Genomic DNA, 21,705 nt, shown 5'->3' on the forward strand with positions numbered 1-21,705 from the left:
TCGTTAATTTTGTTTACGTGGCAGTTGAATTATTTAATTATAAAAGTAATAATCTCTTATTTAATTGACTACTACTATGATTTATAATCCTACGTGGCGCAATAAGAAAATTAGATTCTACATGGCTCTCTAAAAACTCGGGAAAAAACTCCCCTTTATATATCTATAGTAATATATAAAGTGAAAGGGGGTTTTGGGTGATAAATTTCACTTTCCCAAAATACCCCTTTAATCTTTTATAATTTTCAAAAGAAAACTACCATAATTTGAAAAATATAACTACCATTTTTTTTTTTAAAAAAAAAAAAAACTACCATCCTTTAATTTATTTTATTTTAATTTTTTTTTCTTTTTTTTTTGAGGAAATTATAATTTGCATGAACATTATAATGAATCTTACCTTTTAATAACCTCTAGATTTCATTGATTTATAAACCCACTAATATATTTTTTTTATTAGAATAAGGTAGATAATATTTTAGAAAAAAAAAAAGAGAGAATCGAGCCATGCATATTAATTTCTTATGTTGCACACGCAATTTGCGTGTGTCTCACAGCTTGTATAAATTAAATTAAATTAGATTTATACCCTTACTTTACCATAAAATCCCCCAAAAAAAAAAAATTGTGGGAAAATTTTCAAGTTTCCAACGCTATATTTTGAAACCATAAAATCGCGCGGTTTTTCCAATTTGTGCGTACGTGGAAAAGAGGGAAAAAAGATGTGCGGCGGGATTTTGTTGGAGCCAAATTCGGTGATTCTTCTTTCGAATAAAAAATTTCAGATCAAAATAAACAATTCTTCCACCACCAAACACGGCGGTCATCGGCGAAATTCACGCATCAATGGCGGCGATTCGTTCGAATTAAGCTTTGAATCTGCAATGTCGGCCAAATAATCATTCATTCATTCATCCAATTTCTAGGTATTTGCTTTCTCTCTCCTAATTGCATCCGTACAATTTTTGCTGAAGTTAGGGTTTCGATTTTTTGATTGTGTATTGTCGGATGATCTTGTTTTAGGATAATCACTGTTTTATTGTCAAATCATTGTTTAATTTAGTTGATTTCGCTAGAATTTTGGCATGATTTTGGTTGAAATCAATCATTTCAGTGCGATGTCGACGAATTAAGCGTTGTTGTCTGGCAATGTTTCGTCTAGCGAGGATCAAATCGTAATTGATGATTGCTTCATCTGGCTTCAATTGAATGTATGTGTGATTTCTGTCAATCTTATTTTTTCTGTTGCTATGATTATTTCGTGGAATTTGGAGATCGAGTTCAATTAGGGTTTCAATTTGGATGATAATTGTGGTTGTGGCTTTAATTCTGCTGGATTTTGGCAATTATATCATACAATGGTGGAATGTATTATCACAAATGATGTTTTGTATTTGTCGTTCTTTGATGTCATACTGAAATACCAAGGGCAGTGTTTAGTTAATCAAGTGTTAATTAAATTAAATTTTTTCCTGTCATTCAGTGATCATTTCATGTTATGTAACTACGTATTATCACTGATGTTTTTAAATTGATATGATCACTATTAGTTTTGTTTGTAAGTCATTGGCACTTGGAATTCATGAGCAATGGAATACATTTTTTTTTTTTTGGTTTTTAAGTAATGAAGAAATTAGGATGTTGTTTACTCTGGAAGGACAGATTTAATTGCGCATCACCATTACAATTTTAACATAAACTATTTGATTTTCCTGGAGTAAGTGGTGTTATATATGATTGCTTTCCCATCTAATCAAGGCAACATTGTTCAAAGACTACATGAGATAAATTCTTGTTTCATGTAGCGCTTGCCTCATCATTGACTCATTGAGATTAAAGTTCTGATATTGTTGTTTCTGATGTTTACTTTGAAGCTAAATTTGAAGTAGTCATGCCATTTTTTTTTGTCTCCTTATTCTGTATGGATTAGGTTTCATAAAATTAAAGTTAATTTTGGGTTAGATGGTTGATGAAGCTATTAAAACATCTTTAACATTAGTTTTTAATAAAGTTAACACACATTGCCTTTGAGAAACCCATCCTATTTTCCAAACTTGTCAGCTTTACCTATTGTCTTATTTTTAGTTTGGTTCATGTCTGGTCCGTCCTTTAAGGCTGTGGTGGTTTGTCATCCTTTTGGTATGGCAAATAAGGAGCCTGTGTTTTTGACCTCATATTTTTAGTAATGGAGTTGTGATAGGAGATACCTCTATGAGTGATGAAGAAATCAACATGGAGTATGTGCGAAGGATTAGGAGAGTAGAGGTGGAGATTGCACTGAGGAAGATGAAACCTAAGAAGGCGGTTGGCCCTGATGGGGTACCGATAGAGGTGTGGAGGTGTTTGGGTAAGATTGGTATTGATTGGTTAACAAACCTTTTCAACAAGATATGGACGGCTACAAGGATCCCACAAGATTGGAGGAAGAGCACCTTGGTCCCGATTTATAAAAACAAAGGAGACGCTCAAGATTGTTCTAACTATCGAGGAATTAAGCTTATGAGCCATACTATGAAGTTGTGGGAAAGGGTGATTGAACAAAGGTTGAGGGCATGCACAAGCATTTCAGATAACCAATTTGGTTTTATGCCTGGGAGATCTACTATGGAGGCATTCCATTTGATAAGACAAATGATGGAGTTTTATAGGGTAAAGAAGAAAGATCTTCATATGGTCTTTATTGATTTAGAGAAGGCATATGACAAGGTGCCAAGAGAGATACTTTGGTGGGCAATGTTGAAGAAAGGTATCCCACGAAGGTAAGTAGACCTAGTTAAGGATATGTATCGGGATGTGTCAACAAATGTGAGGACATGCGGAGGGTTGACAAAAGATTTCCCTATTACAATCGGATTGCATCAAGGGTCTGCATTAAGCCCTTTTCTTTTTGCAACGGTTCTAGATGAATTAACTAGACCAATTCAAGATGAGGTTCCATGGTGTATGTTGTTCGCGGATGATATCGTTTTGGTGGATGTGACTAAGGATGGGGTTAATGTCAAGTTGGAGCAATGGAGGCAAAGGTTGGAATCTAGAGGGTTTAAGCTAAGTCGGAGTAAGACTGAATATTTGGTATGTCGTTTTGACACTCAGAGGGGGACAAGCAATGAAGTGGTGAGTTTGGATGGAAAGGATTTGACCATGAGTGAATGTTTTAAGTATCTTGGGTCGATCATCCAGAAGAATGGTGACATTGATCAAGACGTGGCCCACAGGATTAAGTCAGGGTGGCTTAAATGGAGAGCGGCCACGGGAGTGTTATGCGACCGCAGCATTCCCTTACAGTTGAAGGGAAAATTCTACAGGACTGCCATAAGACCAGTGTTGCTCTATGGTACAGAATGTTGGGCTTCTAAGAAAGAGCATATTAAAAAGATGGGGGTTACGGAAATGCGCATGTTAAGGTGGATGTGTGGAAACACTTTAAGAGATAGAATCAGAAATGAGGTTATTCGCAAGAAAGTAGGTGTGGCAGGCATTGTAGATAAATTGAGGGAAAACCGTCTGCGTTGGTTTGGACATGTAAGACGGAGACCCGAGGGTGCACCGGTGCGAAGAGTGGAAGAGTGGGATCATGGAGGGATTAAACGAGGAAGAGGGAGATCAAAAATGACTTGGTTGGAAGGAGTGAGGAAGGATATGAAGTGCATGGATTTACGTGAGGATGAAGTTTTGGATCGTAAGGGATGGAGGAGAAAGATTTATGTTGATGACTACACGGAATAATCAAATTTGGTTCATGTTAGCCGACCCCACTTTTGGGATTAAGGCTTTGATTGATTGATTGATTGATTGATTGGTCTGAACCTTAGAGGCTTAGAGCAAAATCTGTAACATTCTTCTGCTTCTGTAAGTTGGTTTGTGGAATAATTAATACATTATATTCTTCAGAAACACTATGTAAGGGCGAGTAAATATAAATTTTGGTTATTGAGCGTAAAAAATGAGGTTGCATCTTAATCTTGGGTAAAAATGGTGCTCATATATTCAATCATTAAAAATATGCTCTGGTTGTAGGACACATTTGTAGCATTTATTATTCTTATGAGAAGGACGTTGTCGTATTGAAAAGTTGGTTAATTTGGCTTGGGGATGTTACATGGTTGCATCTTTCCCACATCATCTTACAACAGCCTTATAATGAAAATGCATAGCACTCTTCAGGAGAAGCTCAGGGAAGAATAGCTGGTTATTAGTTTCTTACTTTGTTTGAGTCAGTACATCACTTTTGAATGTCAGTCAACATTTTTCATTTCCCTATTATTGAAATTTCCCATATTTGGCTCATCCAATGAATTATATAGATCAATGCAGGCATGTAGCTGTGATGAAATTATATTGTTTACAAAATCACATAAAGACACAAAAATTTAATGAGTTGTTGTCACAAGTCTTACTTTGACCATATTGTCAAATAAGAAACAAACTTTACTATCGAAATATTATTGGATTTCAAATGATTAACTTATATATATAACAATACTGAAGGACTTTACGGTTAAGGCAGGTTAGGCTGTAGTAGTTGCACCTTCTAGTGTAGAACCTATGAAGTTATAATGACTGAGCATTGTTTTTATCTTTATGTGTCCCATCACAGCTGCGGCTTTAACAATAATTTCCCCAATAATACTTTATCTAATGAAATCAATTGTCAAAGGTGTTTCTATGTAGCAAGCAATTGAAATCATAGAGGTGTTGTTGCTACTGCTGAAGCATAAACCTATGGTGTTTCAAGCTCAAGAGGACCTGAGAGTGTATAACATGTATCATGGTGTGTCTTAGGCTATTGATGATTAGCAAAAGACTCATCGAACTTTTGTATTAGCCTAGAATGCTTATTGAATTTTCGAGACTGAAAATGCTAAACTTGAATGTCCTGGATATATTTGGTCCAATTAAGGCTTTTCAAGTTATGGTTCTGCAGGATGCTTCTATGTATGAAGTTTCCTAGTGCTGAAATTTTTGTCACAGTGAAACTATACTAGCATATGGCCTTGCTTATTTTTATATAATGGTTACAATGGAGGTGAAGGGCAGGGCAAAAGGAAGGAATGGAATTGTAAAGCAAGAATTGGTAGGAAGTAGCATTTTTGTCTTATTGTTCAATTATAGCTATTCTTCTTCCTTTGTCTGTCAACTCCTTACAAATAACTGAAAATAAATTAAATGATCCAGCATTTTTAGTTCTTTTTCTTTCCACGCTAAATCCTCTCAACCAACAAGCTTTCAAAGACTAGGGATTTTGTAAATGTCATCATTCTTCTTTTATTTCTAGGTTTAGTCATTGTAACTGTCTTTTTATTTCTTCTTATGTATTCAGAATACCATTTCCCCCCTTAAGTATTGAAGAGTCTGACTAAATGATTTAGAAGATATAAAGACAGGATTGATGAGCCATTTAGGGAATCTCTTCCCATTTACCAAAGGCATTATAGCTAGACCTGAACCAAGTGCTTGTTGCATGGCCTGATACTGTATACTTGATTGTTTAGTGAGCAGCATGAGCAAAATATCAGTTTTTGCTTATCTAAGATCGACATCCTCTGGACTTGCAACTTTAAGTAGAATATGTATACTTTAAGCTGGTGTCTGGCTTATCTCTGCAAATTATGTACTTGCTACTTTTGATGTAGTCGTAACCGAATCAAATGCCTGTTATCTAGTCTTGTATTTGTGGCTGTTTAGTAAGTAGCATATAGAGAAAGTGTTTGCTTATCTAAGATTGACGCATCTAAGAACGACAACATGGACACCTAATGAGCAAACTGTGGGCATATGGCCAATGGAATGAGATTCTAGATGAAGAAAGAGGAGAGGAAAAAGGGGCTACAAGGACATTATTCTTCATATGTTTGCAACTTTGTTGCCTCAAGTTTTACTTGCGGCTGTGCTTGATTAAATTAATTCTCTATGGTGCATGTATTTTAGAAATATGAGGAGCAGTTTGCAGCTAGAGGTTGTAATATTAGTTGAGCTATATTCCTGAGGGAGTTTGATATTTCCACTGCTCACATCATTTACTTTTGTTCTGGATGAGTACATTTGTGCTTTTCCTTTCTGGCAAAGATTGTGTTTCAAATTTGTTCTAATAATAAGTGGTATCCTATTTGGAAGTTATGTATTAAGCTTAACATGGTCGGTTATCTGCTTTTCTTAGTTTTCTGCTATGTTGCTTGATTTCCTTAATTTACCTTAAGCACCCATGCTGTGTCCCCAACACATTGACATGAGTATGGATTCTTTGACACTTCATTTGGATAAAAAACTTAAACCTTTTCATTAAAACACTGATATTGACACTCGTTCACGTCTGATTTAATATCCCTGAGTAAACATAACATAGCTGTTCTGAGATATTTGATGATTAGACAGTAGGTTCTTGTTTTTGTTCAGAGGTTTTACCTTCAAAAGATAAAGCCTATAGATCCTGTACTTGGGATTTGCCTAGACATCCTTGGTTTGTTGAAGAGATGGCAAATCTGTAATAAACTTCGCCTAGTTAGTGACTCTATCTGATGTACATTAGTTTGAATGGATTTACCTTACTGGAATTGCCATTAACATTCCCAAGTTTCAAAAATCTTCTTGCACCTCCTGCTTGGAATGTAAGAGCTTATTAACTGTGCTGTTACAGATTGAAATTTGGAGTGAAAGAAGAACAATTAGAGATTCCTGCTGTAAATTGTTTAGATATTTTTTATATTTAACTTGTAAGAATATTATGTCTAAATTATCAAGGCCCTTTTCTTGCAGAATTCGATTTGTGAAAGCATCGTGCATCTGTTGAATAAGCAACCCATCATTTTCCAATGTCCCGTTCTGCACTTAACCTGTTTATTTTTTCACAAGGTAAAGCTATCAAATCTTCCTCACTTTATTTTAGATTGGTTGTACTGGTGTGACATTTATTCTTCAAAAAAGTCAGGCCTGATATTTCGCCTGGCTCATCAACTTACTGTAGCATCTGTCCAAGCATCACAACCCAATTGATCTGACTGTTTCTGATAGGGGAAGCGTCGTTTACAGTGCAATGAATTTGATCTTTGTGAAACTTAATCTGCATCACGGAGTACTATCCATAGACGTTCTGACTATTACCGAAATCTAACACACCATTATTTCCACCCCCAGTCCTCATTGGGTGGCTGTGGTGGTGAAGGCGAAACAGAGGAGAGAGAAAGTAGAGGGCGTGACGGCGGTGATTACTGATTAGGGGGGGGGGGGGGGGAAATGGTGATGGTATATTGGTATAGTCATGGTGTTGGAGAAGGTAAGGTGAGGGTATATGAGGAGAGGGGAAGGAGTAGAAGATAGCTAGCTGGTAGGGTACATTTAAACTTATGATGAATTAAGCTTATTTCTACAGCATATTGAAAAAAAAAACACACACACGTGTTAATTGCTGTTTATTGCATTATCTCTAGTTTAAGAGAAAGTTATTGGTTTATTGTCACTTGTATCCCATTTACATGACGGTGAATAGGATAATTTTATTAAGGAGCAATAATGATTTGAGAACCAGGATAATGACTGACATTTTGAAAAGTTAATATTGTTTACAAATTTTCTTTTGGTAGATGCTTTTTACAAAATCTTATCCCACTCAATTTCTTTCTTTCGTATCCTCTCCCAAGTCATGAAAAATTCTCTCTTTCTTAAACTCCTAATAATATAATTGACTATAGAGAAAAATGTTTGATGAATGAATTTTCAATTGACTAGTTTTTCACTAAAAAATAATTACTAGCTAGATTAACTAGTTTATGTCACTTTTGGGTAGTATCACTACAAGAAAACAGTTGAATACCGATGGCTAAAATCAAAAAATAATAATAATAATAATAATAATAATAATAATAATAATCAAATAATAATAATAATAGTATATTTTTGTTAAATATTTTAATATGTATATTTGTATATACACATATGTATAATAATAAATAATCAAAAATCACTAATCCTTAGTTAAAAATCATTAATTAATAAGTTCAGTCCAGCTCAGCTCAGTTCAGTCCAGCTTAGCTCAGTTCAGTCAATGAGAACAGACCCTAAGCATTCCCGTAAAAATCATGATAAGGGTATCAATATGCATGCATGAGTTATTGGTTTTGTCAATATTTTTAAAAAACAATATTAAAAAATCATGTAAACTTAGTTGGATAATTTTTTGTAACCGATGTCACCCAAAGATAATAGTGACTAAAAATAATGTAAACGAACTTACAATACTCAATTTTAATTTGTCATTACCAAATTTGAACTTTTTTTTTTTTTTTTGACAAGCACCAATTTTGAACTGAATCACCTATAAAGCTATAACTTTTCACCTAAACACACCCCAAACCAATCCAGCCCATTTTCCACATTTGTTTAGGTCTTATGAGTATTTGATAACATACTCATGCATATCACTACCTAGTAGGCTAGGATTAGTTGATTATCATTTCCTGACTGCATGGCTATGTAACTATGTTGCATCTGTTAGCCTGTATCAATAGCCGTATATTTTACAGGAATGTTATTCCCCCCCCCCCCCCCCACACTCCCACGCTCACCCCCACCCCCTCCCCTGCCCCGCCAAAAAAAGGAAAAAAAAGGGGCAAAATTAAAAGAAGCTTATTGTGTTTCTTGTAAAAGATTATCTATTTTAATTTCTCAAAATAACAATTAGTATTAGGTACTACTGGAGTATTATACTCATGGTACCTAGGATGCACGGACTCGGGTACGGGTGTCGGACTCGGGTATGGGTCTAAGTGTCAGACTCGGAAAATTCTAAAATTAAGGATCCGGGGACACGCTTTTAAAGAGTCCAAATTTTGGATTTGGACTCGGGGACACGAAAATGCAAAAAAAAAAAAAATACTATAATAATAAAAAAATAGTTAATTGTTCAATGATTTTTTAATTTTATTTTAAATTTTTTGTTTAGTTCTGTACCTGACAGGAAAAAAAACAAAGTAAGAAAGAAAAGTCAAAGTACATTTATTGTTCAGATTAAAATAAAGATAAAAGAAAAGGGAAAAAAGAAAAGGTAAACTTGGTAAAGAGGAGTTAGAGGACACGTTATTATCCCCACCTACTCCCACCTCCACAATAAAAAAAAAAAGAAAACAGAAATTGCAACTTGAAAATGTCGAAGAACTAGAACAACCCAGCCTCCCGTCACCGGCTAAGAAAACCGGCAACTTCTTGGTGCTGCCTGTTCGTCTTTCCCTTCCGATCAAAAGCCCTAAGATTTCGACTCTTGTTTTGGTGAATCCGACCTTCTATTTTAGATCTAGGGTTTATGACTGACGAGCCCACTTTTTCTCCCAAGCGTCCGACCCGGATTCCGTGTCCGCACCCGGGTCGCGTCGCGTCGACACCGGTACGGTGGGGTGGTTGGCCGAGTCCGAGCTTCGCAGCATGGTACTCCAGCATATTAAGTGAAATAACATACATTTAAAATAAAATAACAAAAATCTGTGAGAGTATATAAATGAAAATAAACCTAAAATAATTAAATGTTCAAGTTCATTTCTCACTCCACACCTTTTCTCTCTCTAATTTCCCAATTCACCATTTTAGCATCATCAAATCCTTCATTCTTCTCAACAAAAACCACAAAAATTCTTTTGATTACTATTTTAACCACTCAAACAAGCACAAAATTGCTCAATTGAAGTTGAAAATCAATTTCACTACATAAAAAATGATTGATATTCATGAATAATACGAAGTATAAAGATACGACAATCGCGAAGAACAAGAATGAGCAAAACAAAGTAAGTAGATTTAATTTGTTTTTGTTTTTACTTAAAGTAATTAAAAATGTACTGCTAATTTAAACTAAATACGTTAATTTGATTTGATTCAATTGAATCTTTGTTATTTTTGAATTTGCTAAAACGTTGTGTTATTTTATGAAAACTTTATGTTATTTTACTAATTATAATACAATGTAATTCTGATAAAACATTATGTTATTTTACGCAAACCTTGTGTTATTTTGCTAAAATAACCTTATGTTATTTTGCTAAAACATTGTGTTACTTTGCGTAAACCATGTGTTATTTTGATAAATTCTAGTGTTATTTTGTGTAAACCTTAGTCCGTGTTATCTTATTATAAACTTTTGTTGTCTCACACAAAGCTTGAATTATTTTGTTGAAATCATTTGTTATTTTGCTAAAAGATTATTGTGTTATCTTACTTGAACTTTGTGTTATTTTGTTTCAACCTTTTGTTATTATTTTTTTTCACATGCATGTTATTTTTACACAACAATATGTTAATATCCCTTTCCGTAAAAAGAGCTCAGCTAATTATCAGTTAATTAATTTCTGCATCAAATTTCGTTTGTAAATTCTTGATTCTTTTTCTCTTCTTTAAATAAAATCATCTTCATTCAATTTGTTGTTCAAATTTAATCAGATTCCCACAAATATAGAACACTCAATTTGATTTTTAGGGTTTTAATATTTTTGATTTTGGTAATTTGAACAATTAGCTCTTCAATCAACAAAATTAGTTAATAATAGACTGATTGAAGAAGATAGATCTTGAATGTTGCAGAAATTTTAAAAATATTGAAAGAAATTTTGAAAAATAAAGGAAGAAAGAGCAGGAAAACGAGGAAGGAATTTTTTTTTTTTTTTTTTTTTTTTTTTTTTTTTTTTTTTATAATTAGACCAGTGGAGTACTATAGAAATTGCGCAAAACAAGCTTAGCTTTTATATGCAACCTCATTAAATTTTCCAAAGTTTTGAACCAATGGGTCTGCCCCCACACAGTAATGAAAGTAGAGTGGGCCCCTTATTATTTTGATCCTAGAAATATTTCTAATTATTTTGGTAGGCAAATAGTAGGAAATAAAGTTATTATGCTTAAAACATATAATGAAGAGATAGTTGCTACTGATGCAACATGAGATGCGATGATAGATGATGGGAACCTGCGTTGAGGACTCAGTATATAAGTACTCACTGGCATAACTTCTTCTCTGCAAGTTCTTAGCAACCCAACACTTCTTGGCCTTTCTCTTATAATATAGCGTAATTTTTAGAAACAGAGATATTTAAATCCATTACCTATCATGCCTAGAGCAGCACCAAGAGATCCTCTAATAGTTGGCCGAGTTATCGGGGATGTTTTGGATCCCTTCAATCGGACTGTAACTCTGAGGGTAAGCTATAGCAATAGAGATGTTAATAATGGATGTGAATTCAGGCCCTCTCAGGTTGTTAATCAACCAAGAGTTGAGATTGGAGGTGATGACCTTAGGACTTTCTACACCTTGGTAAGTCATCGCTTAGCTGACCTAATAATGAAAAAACAAACAATAAAAATCCAATGTAAATAAAAGTACTATTACTTCGTCTTCCTTCTTTTAGCCCTTTTCTTCATCATTTCTAAACAACTGTCATGTTTTTAAATACATGCTTTTTTAACTAATGATCTGAATCTTCTCATTCGTGTGTAGTAAGATTTTATAGTGGTTTCTTTGCTAAATGCGTTAATTTCTATAGGTTATGGTGGACCCTGATGCTCCTAGCCCAAGTAATCCGAACCTGAGGGAGTACTTGCACTGGTGAGTACACTCTTTTTGTGTTTAACCCCCTTTTTTTCACATTAGCATTTTAAAATTTACTGTTCTTTTCTCACCCTCTTCTCCTAGTACGAGTACTTTTGTTGATTTTGAAACGTAAAATACTGCAATTTTCTTTATTAATTACTTGTCTGGTGGGGAAAATAGTTCCTATCTCAATATCTTATATTAGGATTTATTTTTTATGAAGTATTTTTTTTTTAAAAAAAAAACTATCCCTATTGTACATATGGTACATTACTTGTTAAATTTACCATCCGTTTTTTACGAAATTAAAAAATGCCATCTTCAAATTGCAATACCAAGGTCCTTGTGTCACCATCCTATTAGTCAAAATTAATTCTACCTCTGTTATATGTCAAATCGTTGCAAATAATATGTAACGGAGGTAGTAAAATAAAAAAAACCTACCAAGCCCAACAGCCACCTGCTCCCCTGCTCGTGAACCCTACCAAGCCCCCACCTCTGCTCGTGAACCCTACCACACTTGTCGGACCACTAATACACAATTGCATGAATCAATCGAAGGTTAGAGAGAGAAGAAGCTAATACAGTGCCGAGCGTAATTTCACTGATGAGAAGATTGATTTTTCTTGGTTTCACCAAGCTTAGCTTCAATGGCGAAACACGCGGGATTGAAGATTGATTTTTCTTGGTTTCACCAAAGATTGAGATTTTTTTTGGTTTCACCAAGCTTAGCTTCAATGGCGAAACACGCGGGATTGGTAGGGTTTTGCGAGCAGGGATGGAGGCTTGGTGGGGTTTGTCAACAGGTAGGGGTAGGGAGAACAGGGTGGCTACAGAGGACTGGGTGTTAGGGGGATTTTTTGCATTTATTTTAAAAAAAAAGTTTATTATTTTTCACCAATAGAGTGGTTACACGTGAGCCCTCAATTGAAAAACAGGAGAAATAGAGGAGGGAGTGGTTATACTTACTGGTTTGCGTTTTTAGGGTAGTATTTTTTTTAATGTCGTAAAAAACGAGTAGTAAATTCAACAAGAGGTGTATTTGGGGTGGTTTATTTAAAAGGGAAATTCCCAACGGTGACCTCCAACTTTTGCTACGCACCAATGGTGACCTCCCCTTTTTTTTTATTATACAAAATGACCTTAGTTAAAAATTTCATTAAGTATTAACTATGGTTAGATTTATATTTTTTTTAAAAAAAGAAAAATTAAAAAATTAACCCCAACCACCAGAAATCAGCCACCCTCACCCGCCAGCCGCCATTACCCTTTCCAGCGACGCCACCCTAGGTTTCTCTGACCACCACCGATGCTACTCAAGCTCTCTCCGACCTCCGGTGATGCTGTGCCCCAGTTCTACTCAAGCTCTCCCCGACCTCCGGTGATCCGGTGATTGTTAAATTCCCGCCCACGACCCTCACTCTCTCTCCTCCTTCTCACCGACACCACCTCTAAATTGCCCGAACTCCAGAACACCGACCATCCCAAGACCATCAATTTACCCGATTCGACCACCGATCGATCTCTATCTCATCTTCTCTGCCTTCTCCTTCACCGATCGATCTCTATCTCATCTCTATCTCTTTGATCCCCGCCCAAACACGAAACCTCAAACCCTGAACCCACCACCCCTCCTCGACCAAAACCAACCCCATGGCGAGAATCGAAGGTCATAGGAGAGAAAGTTTTGAGGTTAGGGTTCAGATCTAGGCGGTGGAAAGGGTGGAGGTGATGGTTTAGCGGTTTGGTGGGAGGTCGGCGGTTTAGATGAGGGGTTCGGTGGCTCCAGTTAGGGTGGAGGTGATGCTGGGCCTGCTGGCCTGGCTATGTGGTGGGGATGAGGGTGGAGGTGGTGGCTAGGTTGGTGGTTTTACTTTTTATAGTTTTTTTTTTTTTTTTTTTTTTCAAAGTTAACCATAGTTAGTTTTTTTTAACTAAATAATACTTATTAATGTCATAAGTGAGATAAATTTCATAATAAAGGTCATTTTGTATAATAAAAAAATAGAGAGGTCACCATTGGTGCGTAGCAAAAGTTGGGGGTTACCATTGAGAATTTCCCTATTTAAAAATATTTCATTTATATTACTCCCTCCATATCGTAATAATTGCTGAATCGTAACATTTTCTTTTTACGTCCAACTTTCTTATTTGGTAAAGATCCACTATAATTTTATTAATTATCTATCCTACTAAGCCCACTTTTCACAAATATATTATTATTTCTATCCCTTGCTAACCTTACTCATATTACTTTTTATTATTTCTCCCTTATACTAACTATACTTTAAATTATAAAAAAATTATCCATTTGTAATATTTTATTGAAGCTTATAAGTATATCCTATATTTTTCTTAAACTATGTGCACTCCCTTACAATAATATTATTGCGAAATGGAGTGAGTATTAATTATGGAGTTTGAGAGTTTTAGCTCGCAAATATAAATGAAAAAGAAGAAACCATGCATGATTTAGTTGTTTGGTGATGAATTAATAATCGATTATTCTTAGGACATAGGAAGATTAGGAACCTTGAGATTATTTGCTTGGCTCTTGCATACTAGCCTACTAGGAATAATATTTAATAAAGGCATTCATTTTACCACATAAAACAAGTGAAAATTTAAAATGTAAGGTATATTGAATACTGTAGGCTTTAGATCACAAGATGACGTCATCAAGTACATATCATGTACGTAACCCACCTCTTTTCCTGGCACTTGTTTTTCGCTTTTCCTGCAAATGATTCTGAAAATCAATTAAATTAATGACTTTTAATTTTTATTTTTATTTTTATTTTGTTTTTTTTTTTTTTTTTTTTTTTTTTGCAGTCTTAATTTTTCAAAAATTTAGCCGTATCTTTTTTTACCCCTTATTATAATATTCTGCTTTATTTCGCTGCACATACTCTCTAGTCTCTACTCCATAATCCATATTGTTTATTGCCTAACTAGATTTTTTTTTTTTTTTTTTTTTTGGAAAAAGGTTGGTGACTGATATTCCTGGGTCCACAGGTGCATCCTTTGGTGAGTTTCCCTTATCATTAATCAAAATCCAAGCATCGGATGTTCCTATTTGAATATTTGTTTGATGTAGTTTTTGAGCACTATAGTTAGGAATTTTTGTTTAGTATTAGGGCCCCTACATGGTACATACTGCATGAAATTGTGTGTTTGTGGTGATGTCTTTATTGCTCAATGACTCACCGGAGAGCACTGTTGTTTTTACTGGCTTAGACTCTTCTATTTTTAGTAGTTACCTTAAGTACTTTTTTTCTGTGCAAAAAAAAAAGTAACTTCTGTTTTTTTGAGAACAAATTTACCTTACACTTGATACCATGAGGAAATGTGACTTCTTTTTATTTTTTAATAATAATAAAATGGTCAAGTTTGACTGTTAGTACTTTACATGTCTTCAACACTTTTAGTATCCGAATTTGAGTAATATAGCTGTAGATCCCTCAAAATACATCCATGTATTATGTGATATCCGTGTGCTGATCATGTCGAGAGAGGATGGTGGAGGGAAAAAAAACAGGAAAAGGTAGTTAATTTAGGTGGGTGAGGGAGCTAACTAGGGAAGAAGTTGAGGCCTTGAAGGTTTATTCCTTGTAAGAAAAAGACCACAAATGAAAAAGGGTAATTTCTTATTTCGTTGGACCAAAACATCTGAAATTTATGAAGAATCCTTTGCTGCTTTATTCTTAAATTTCCCATTCTCCTTTTCACCTTTTGTGTACTCAAATGCTTACCACGAATAGCATTTGCTTTTGTTTGCTCCGCCTTAAGGTTTGTTTTCGACTGCCTTAGTAGTCTTAAGGGAGTTGCTATTTGATCATTAGGTTCTTTTTAAGCTTAGCTTGAATTGTAGTGTATATTGGTGAAAGATAGATCTGTGAAGAAAGAGTGAAGATTGCAAAGCTATGTGTGGCCTAATAATTTGTACTCTGTCTTGTAAGGAACTCAACTTGGTTTGTGTAAGAAATTCTTCTTGGTACTATTATCATGTCAAAGAAAATTCTGCTTTCCAAAGTGACAAAATTTATGATTAGATTTTTGAATCTAGAACATTTATTTAAGATAAAGTTGGTCTTCGTACTATCATGATCATCCCTCATTTCATAGCAATAGTACGGTTTTAAGAATAATATTTGTAGACGAGAAATTCAGCATTGATTCATATTGTAAAAGTTACTTTAGAACAATTCAAATTTTTAGTCTTTACCAATTCTTTGCACTTGTAGCCATATTTTCATTATAATTTCCTAATTATGTACATATATGTACAAATAATTTAGCTTAACAGATAACATTCTTTACTTTGTAGATATAAAGGGTAAAATTTATGTTGGTCTTAAAGTTTTCACACAGTTGTTTCTACTCTCTGAATATGATATTGTCTTTTGTTTAGGCCAAGAGATAATTTGCTATGAGAACCCAAGGCCAGCAGTGGGAATACATCGATTCGTCTTTGTGTTGTTTCGACAACTTGGAAGGCAAACTGTGTATCCTCCTGGGTGGCGCCAAAACTTCAACACTAGAGACTTTGCTGAAGTCTACAACCTCGGCTTGCCCGTCGCCTCTGTCTATTTCAATTGCCAGAGGGAGGGAGGCTCTGGTGGAAGGAGGTTGTAAATTATCTACACTCCCTCTATAGTGAAGAGATCACTGGACATGATCTAATGCACTTCTTAACGTTCTGCCTAATAGTCTTGATAATAATGAGGAGAATTTGTCAGCAATTGCAGCACTTTTCTTATTATAAGTACCGTATACAAACAATCTTCTTTTAAGACATTTTTGTTAGAGTTAAAAACTAATACTAATAACTCATAATTTAACCCTTAATCATCATACGGCGGTAAGTTGAATATTAAAATTAGTTACTACTCGCATCTCCGTATTTATCTAAAAGAAATGTCTTTTTAAGTTGAGTATTTACACAAGTTTTTATAAGGTATTTAATTTAAAAAGTGATTTGTTATGGAATAGTTAATGTGTACTAGTATTTTCTTTTTCCTTTTTTCCCTTTCTTTTTTACTTCTAGAAGTATGCTCCTCTCCCCTGTTATTGTTTTTTGTTTTTTTTGGAAATGTATTGTACAATTTCAGGGGTGCCTAAATAATGTAATTATTTCTTTGATCTTTTCACAGTTGTGAATGAATTACTTGCTTTCTTGTCAAAAGTGTGCTACATATTTTTGGGAGTTAGATCAAGGTGTAGCCTATTTACATTTCACAATTAGATTGAACCCACCTTATTTGTTGGACCCAAAAGCCCATTACATTGGGACAGTGTAGCAATCTTTTACAGAATTTTGCACCCATACAATATTATTTAGTTCAATTTATCAAGAAACATCAATATATAATCTATATACGAAGTATACTTTACTAATAAAGTAAAACACTCTAATATCATCATGAAATACATAATAATTAATACATGGATACAACCACACTAAACTTAACATTCTAGCAAACTCTAATAGTCATGGAAACCTTAGAAACTAAACTTATCATACACCATTACATCACATGCTCGGTAGGACATCTCTTCATACCAAACTTACATGTAAATACGTACGATTTTACATTAATACAACGATCTAAGAAGATAAGAACTTGTGGAAAAGAGATTCAAATTTGGCCATCTCCTTGTGTGGAAGAGCAACCAAAACATTCACCCCAGCATTGGATTCATTAATATCAGGAAACAACAATATGATATCCTTTCTATGATAAACCAAAGGGCAACAATACTTTGGTTTTCCCCAAGGATACTCCACTTGATTAAACCCTAGTCTCCACCATGAAGACATCAAGAACTCCCCATTAGGAAACCCTTTGTACAATTCACCCCAATCTATGGCTGATCGCGCATACTCATCATTCATCCTTGTTGCTCCTTCTGTCACCAAATCCACTAGCTCCGAGAGTGGAGCTTCCTCTAATTTCTTGCAATTAGCCATTGCATACGCGGTTAATACTGCATTACCGGCAAATGAGGTTGGTAAAGGAGGGTTTAGCTTTGCCCTAATATCAACCGCAAATAGCATGGTTGATGACCTTTCTGATAAGTTGTTTTCATCATTTTCACTATTAGATAAGGCCTTGCATCTCCATACTAGAGCTGAAATCACGTTGAATCCCGTTACTTTGCCCTTTCCGTTGGTGGGCCCTGCCTTCGCCTTAGCCTTAAGGTCAAAAATGTCATTTTCCGAAAGACTAAATATCTTAAAGTCTAAGTCTTGAGGGGTGGTATCGAAGATGGTAGGGTTTTGCTCACCTTCACCCTCTTGGCCAATTGGGATCTTAAGCTTAAGGAGTTCGGGATGTGGGAATGTGACACGTGGCGGATCACGAGCCGCGAGCAACTCACGTTCATTGCATGGCTCAATTGGTAAAGGCTTGTCATCTGCTAAGGCTGCTAGATTTTGTAACAAGTATTTAATGCTTGTTCCATCAAATATTGCATGGTTTGTTTGGAGGCCCATTGCAAACCCACCACATTTAAACGCCGTCATCTACAGAAAAATAGTTACATCATACATTCACATCAAAGAATTGACAAATTTAGTAACACTCTAGACAATTAATTAAAAGAAGGGAGAAATATTGTGTATAACTAACTACTAGCTTGAAACAGTTTAAATGTCATTTTCATATCATTAACGAGGTTCAAATGTCACTTAAAACACAAATTAGAAGAATAATGTGACTTAACTTCTCCCTAAAATCTACTATGGAGTACTTTCGTTTCACAATCGATAAACTATATTAATGATTGACTTTTTTTTTCCATTTTAAAAGTGTATTCAAAGTTAGTAAATTATATAAATAATGTAAAAAGTCAAAGTGTTGCATCTATTGTGAAACGGATGTATGTTGACGGCATTGAGACCAAGCTATAATTATGAATTTTCATTTAACGCTAATAATTTCGAATCACAGATGAAAATATCTCAAATCTATGTAAAATACTTTGTACTAGTTATGTGTTGACAACTTTTGAGATTGAACTTTAATCTACCCGTCAAAAAAAAAAACTTTAATCTCACTAATTTTACACAAATTAAAGTTTATTGAATTAAAATAGCAATATATATAAGGTGTTGAAAATATATATGCTATAACGAACCAAAAAAGGAAAAAAAGTGTGGTTGAGCCTCATACTAATAATGTCTTATACCAACATTTAATCTCTTTTTATCTTGACAACATAGAGTTGGTGTAAAGCATATGTTCGTACTTTCATGTGAATTTCGTACAAAAGAAGATGGTGATCATGGAAAGAGAATGATGATATATAGAGGATATTAAAGTCACATGGTTTTTATGAAATTCATCAAAGCAATATAATGGAACCAACAATAACAATAACAAATGAAATCTACCTCAATAGGAAGACTATTCATCCAAATATATTTAATGTGATAGATTTAATTTTTTGCAATACTTATAAGTCATAACTCTCACAGTTCCTAAATAATTCAAGTACTAATTTTGTTATTCAATTCACATTGACTTAAAAATAAAGTCACTTATTTTTAGACCAATTAAATGTTTCGTATAAAATGGTAGTGAAAATTTATACTCCGTAGTGATTATACATACACATAGTAAAGCCGCTTGATTTAGTAAAAAGATTTGCATCTCACAATTACGAGATTGTAAAATTAAAATCCACTAGGGACTCTATAAGTCTATAGGATGCGGTGGAGATTTTCTTACCCCCACTCTTAAGCAGCCTTGCTAGGTTTTGTCTTAGTAATACCTTCTCCTTACCTTAATAACCGCAATACCTTATGATATAAAAGTAATGTAGGTATTACTTTTGGTAGTACGAGTATATGAATATTATTTGCAACGATTTGACATAAAATGTGACTGAAAATTTTCTAATTGCTGCATAATGTATAACAGAGATAGTATATTTATTGAGTGCTGTCCCTTTTATAATGTAAATGGTCTTAAAACATAGTCTCTGTGCTACTGGTACATAATAAAACGATTGGACTTTTGCGTAAGGCAGGTGTAAACACTATACACTGCTAGTGACAGGTTAAAAGCAACGAGCTTTAAATCCTTCAACTGTCTAGCTTTGTATCATTAAAGGAAATTAAATTTTCTCCCTTCATAAATATGTTTATGTACAAAATTAAATGTTAAGTCAAAAAAAATAAATGGTATGAAAGCTAAGGTATAACTTGTTCTATAAAATGATCAAAATTTGTAACAATGACCTATACTGTATTTGCCTATTTGGTGTTTAAAAGTTACTTCGTACATCAAAATAAAGTATGCGAATAGTGTTTAAGTACAAAAATAATATTGTAACTTTGGAGTTCGAGAAGCTAGATGCCAAGTTCTAAAGATGATAGAGGTCATGTTGTGACAAGTTAGGAATATCATTAAATAAGTTCAATTATAAGCTGGAAAAGTTAGGTTGCATTCATTAAATGTAACTCAGATTACATCAAACTAATTGAATAGCAACTCTTTCATGATCGATTTATACGAGATAATTTTATTTTTATTTTCAAAATATAGTGTTACAAAAGATACACTAGGCAAATGAGATTTATCTCTTTAAAATGAAGTGTATAAATTAATCTTTTTTTTTTTTTTTTTTTTTTTTGACGGGAAAGTGTATAAATTAATCAGGTTTATAGGAGTTGCAAATATTGTGAAATTTGACATAATAAAGTGTTAATTACCCAGAATAGCATCTTGAATCTCTTTGGCTAATTCAGAATATTATTTATCCATTTTAATTATGGGGTAATATCCATCTTAAAATTCTTGTCAATTTACTTATACCTACTGAAAATTTGACCACTATTTAGTATTTAACACAAAATACATACAAATACACATTATAAATACATGGTTAATTATATTCATGTCGAATAGAATACATTAAGTTTTCCTCTTAAAAATATACGTCTATACATTATGGTTACTATTTTTTACTAATATGTTTTAAGATGGTAAAAAGTTTTTCTCTAATAATAAACGTTTACATTTTTTTTCAGCAAAGAGAAAAAAATAAAATAAAATGCTGTACGTAGCCCTAAGGGCTACATATAAGCATTTAATTTACTCTTGAAAATTGTTTAAATTTAGAAAATCATGACAAAAACACACTAATTACACCGATTTACGCGTGTTTTTGTCATGAATTCCTAACTTTATACATTTTCCAAAAGTAAATTCAATGCTTATATATAGCCCTAAGGGCTATGTATAGCATTACCCATAAAATAAAAGGAACATTATTGTTAAATAGATTTAATATTTAATCTTGGTCAACGAGCACTGTGGGATTGGTGGAGACTAGATCTAGTATAAATCTACTAATTTATAAAAATAAGCTTAAATTCACATTTCATTCAACTTCTTAAATAATACTTAAATAAAAATTATCATCTGACATAACACGACAAGTATACAACAGTAAGTCATACGATATTTACAAAAGAAAGTACGTAACATAACATACCTGAACAATACAAAGGGGGTGACCATCCGCTCCCAAGGTAGCATCAAGTTCCTTAGTTAAAAGTTCCTCAAAAGCTGGATTAGGGTAAACCAAATCACCAAGTTCATCCAAAGTATACTCACAACTAGCTACCACAAACCCAATCCCTGCATTCTTGCAATCAACCTCAATTCGACCGGTCTCGGTGTTAACCTTAATCCTTCCTGGTAAGAAATAATATGGCACTAACAACTTTTGTAACACGTTCTTAAGCTTTTCAAACACAATTTTTGGAGGGAATTCAGGGTTTGGATTAAAGAAATGTATGGTTTGAACATCAAAGTTTAGGACTTGATCAATATTGGATAAAAGCATGGTTTTTTGTTCATTTTCTTGGGGTGAGAAAATTAAACATGAATCTTGGATTTTGACATTAAGGTGTTGAGGTAATTGTGAAGGAGCTTGGTATAGGGTTCCCATAATAGTAGCAAAGTATGGTTTTTTAGGTTTTTAGGTTTTTTTTTTGTGTTTTGATATGTTATTTTTCTACTTAAAGAGTGTGTATGTATGTGTTGAATTCTGTTGATATATATAGATGTAAAGTAGATAGGAAGGTCATGTTAATTCTTGAAACAAATTAATGTGCAAGCTGTTTTGTACTG

The 21,705-nt window shown here is 33.9% G+C and overlaps 2 protein-coding genes and 1 long non-coding RNA gene across 3 annotated transcripts; 2 read left to right on the forward strand and 1 right to left on the reverse strand.

Moving 5' to 3' along the window:
* The first annotated feature begins 746 nt into the window (after positions 1–746).
* On the forward strand, positions 747–6,809 carry LOC145603651 (uncharacterized). The gene is made up of 3 exons (XR_014104886.1): positions 747–926; positions 1,115–1,211; positions 6,754–6,809. It is a non-coding gene; the product is annotated as an uncharacterized LOC145603651 (long non-coding RNA).
* A 4,201-nt stretch (positions 6,810–11,010) lies between these two features.
* Positions 11,011–16,533, forward strand: LOC145603650 (protein VERNALIZATION 3-like). The gene is made up of 4 exons (XM_081659599.1): positions 11,011–11,284; positions 11,514–11,575; positions 14,547–14,587; positions 15,972–16,533. Exons 1-4 carry the CDS (start codon positions 11,081–11,083, stop codon positions 16,193–16,195), a joined length of 531 nt encoding a protein of 176 aa, XP_081515725.1. The 5' UTR covers positions 11,011–11,080; the 3' UTR covers positions 16,196–16,533.
* A 393-nt stretch (positions 16,534–16,926) lies between these two features.
* Positions 16,927–21,582, reverse strand: LOC145605908 (acyltransferase GLAUCE-like). Its single transcript, XM_081661973.1, has 2 exons — positions 21,065–21,582; positions 16,927–18,086 (listed from the first exon to the last, which is right to left on the reverse strand). Exons 1-2 carry the CDS (start codon positions 21,521–21,523, stop codon positions 17,169–17,171), a joined length of 1,377 nt encoding a protein of 458 aa, XP_081518099.1. The 5' UTR covers positions 21,524–21,582; the 3' UTR covers positions 16,927–17,168.
* Between the last annotated feature and the right edge of the window lie 123 nt (positions 21,583–21,705).

Source organism: Chenopodium album, chromosome 22 (genome assembly GCF_948465745.1).
Source record: "Chenopodium album chromosome 22, dcCheAlbu1.1, whole genome shotgun sequence".
Taxonomy (NCBI): domain Eukaryota; kingdom Viridiplantae; phylum Streptophyta; class Magnoliopsida; order Caryophyllales; family Amaranthaceae; genus Chenopodium; species Chenopodium album.